Genomic DNA, 1,718 nt, shown 5'->3' with positions numbered 1-1,718 from the left:
AAAAAAAAAAACAATTATTTTTTTATTCTTATAATTCAATAATATAGATTTTTTACATAATAAGTTAAACTCAGATAATCAACCAGTTAATATAATACCAGAAAAAATCAGGGTATAGAATTGGTTTAATAATAATAATAAATGATTCATATTGGTACAATTTTAGACCATTTCTGAATGTAGAGTAAGATTGACTAATAAACAGTATTGATAATAAGACAACTTCCTTTACAAATAGTGTTAAGGAACATTCGCTTAAACCTGAGTTCAATAAAAAATAAGAATGTCCTTAACAAAAACTCCTTGTCTTGATCTTCAATGATCAGTTCATAACTTTTCTTTTCTTAATATTAAAAATTCTAACATGAATGATCATACAGTTTTTCCTCAGTAAGACAGATATAGGCTACTGCAATTACTGTACATCTGTTAACAAAACATCTCTAAACTAAGTTAACTATGTACAATGTTATGACTGAGGGGATGTTTATAAACAGATGGATTACAGTAACTAACAGTCCAATAAGATTATCTCGTAGAAACTTTTCTTAGCGAAGATTTGCCAAAGTTTCTAATGGATGAGAGCAACTCCTCCCTAGGGTCGGATGAAACAGATTGCTTTAGCAGCTCTCGTTGCGAGACGGGCTTCAGCTTGGCCATGGGTGGCGGGGTAGGAGCTGGAGGTGGGGTGTAAACCTTTGGCTCGCAACCAAACAGGTAAGATGGCGGCCGCAGCTGGCGACTCTCAGCGAGCCAAGGTGGGCTCTGGTTGAAAGATTTCTCCGCATGCCCGTTCAACAGGAATCCATTATCTAATGGTGGTCTCTCAGAAGTAGTGGGGTGCTTCTTCAGCTCCACACCCCTGACAACTGGAATCCTGCCAAGATCAGGCAGTTTGATAGCCTTAGTGTTTCCAGTTTCCATTGACTTGTAGACACTGGTGCGTGGAGTACGGCTGATGGTCCTGTCAACAGGGCTCTCAGTGGTCACTTGCAGCCTGGTGACGGGGCTGACCACCTCCACGGTGATGCTTTTAGATGTTGAGCTGGGTGACGGTGGAGTGATGGTAGTAGTACTTGTACTGCATATCACGTTTGTTTCACTCTTGGTCCCTCCTACAACATAATCTTTGTCTGTCTTGATCGATACCTGTCTTTTAGGTCGCTCTCCCCAGGTTGTCAAGTGGACTGCCGGTTTCTCTTCTTTCCTGAAACAGTTTTGAATGCCTTTTGAAAAAATTGCTTTGATTAAACATCATGAGAATATGAATAATAAACGAATAAAGTTGACATCCACACAAAGCTATTGTTACATAAAGTTTCTTATTGAGCAACTTCTGATAACCCTTGTGGTACCTACAAGATATTGGCCTTCTCATATAAAGTTTCCACATTAATCTTAATCAACACATTTGCTCACTATATAATTATATCATAATTAGAATTGTATCATAACATATAATTCTAAATTTCAATAAGTATCAATATTTCAGGAAAAAATTATTGAAATAAAAATACTTATCATCGCAATACACTAGAAAAATTGATAATTTTAGACTTACTTCTCATTTATCTGATCAACAGTATTCAATGCTCCTTGGGACTGGCTTAACTGCGGTAATATGCTTCTAAGGACCTGAAACAAAATTTCCATTACAAAAATTAATTTTAATTAAAATAAAGATTATTGTCATTGACAAAAATATAAAACACCATTTC

General features: G+C 36.1%; 1 protein-coding gene across 1 annotated transcript; it reads right to left on the bottom strand.

Annotated features, from left to right (window-relative positions):
* Positions 1-6: 6 nt before the first annotated feature.
* LOC136796301 (integrator complex subunit 6 homolog) lies at positions 7-1,698 on the bottom strand. Its single transcript, XM_067049720.1, has 2 exons — positions 1,562-1,698; positions 7-1,207 (listed from the first exon to the last, which is right to left on the bottom strand). The coding sequence occupies exons 1-2, from the start codon at positions 1,651-1,653 to the stop codon at positions 529-531; spliced, it is 771 nt and encodes a 256-aa protein (XP_066905821.1). The 5' UTR covers positions 1,654-1,698; the 3' UTR covers positions 7-528.
* Between the last annotated feature and the right edge of the window lie 20 nt (positions 1,699-1,718).

This window comes from Halyomorpha halys, unplaced genomic scaffold (assembly GCF_000696795.3).
Source record: "Halyomorpha halys isolate HHAL.00 unplaced genomic scaffold, Hhal_1.1 Scaffold11555.1, whole genome shotgun sequence".
Classification (NCBI taxonomy): domain Eukaryota; kingdom Metazoa; phylum Arthropoda; class Insecta; order Hemiptera; family Pentatomidae; genus Halyomorpha; species Halyomorpha halys.
This window is presented reverse-complemented; position numbering and strand designations above follow the sequence as displayed.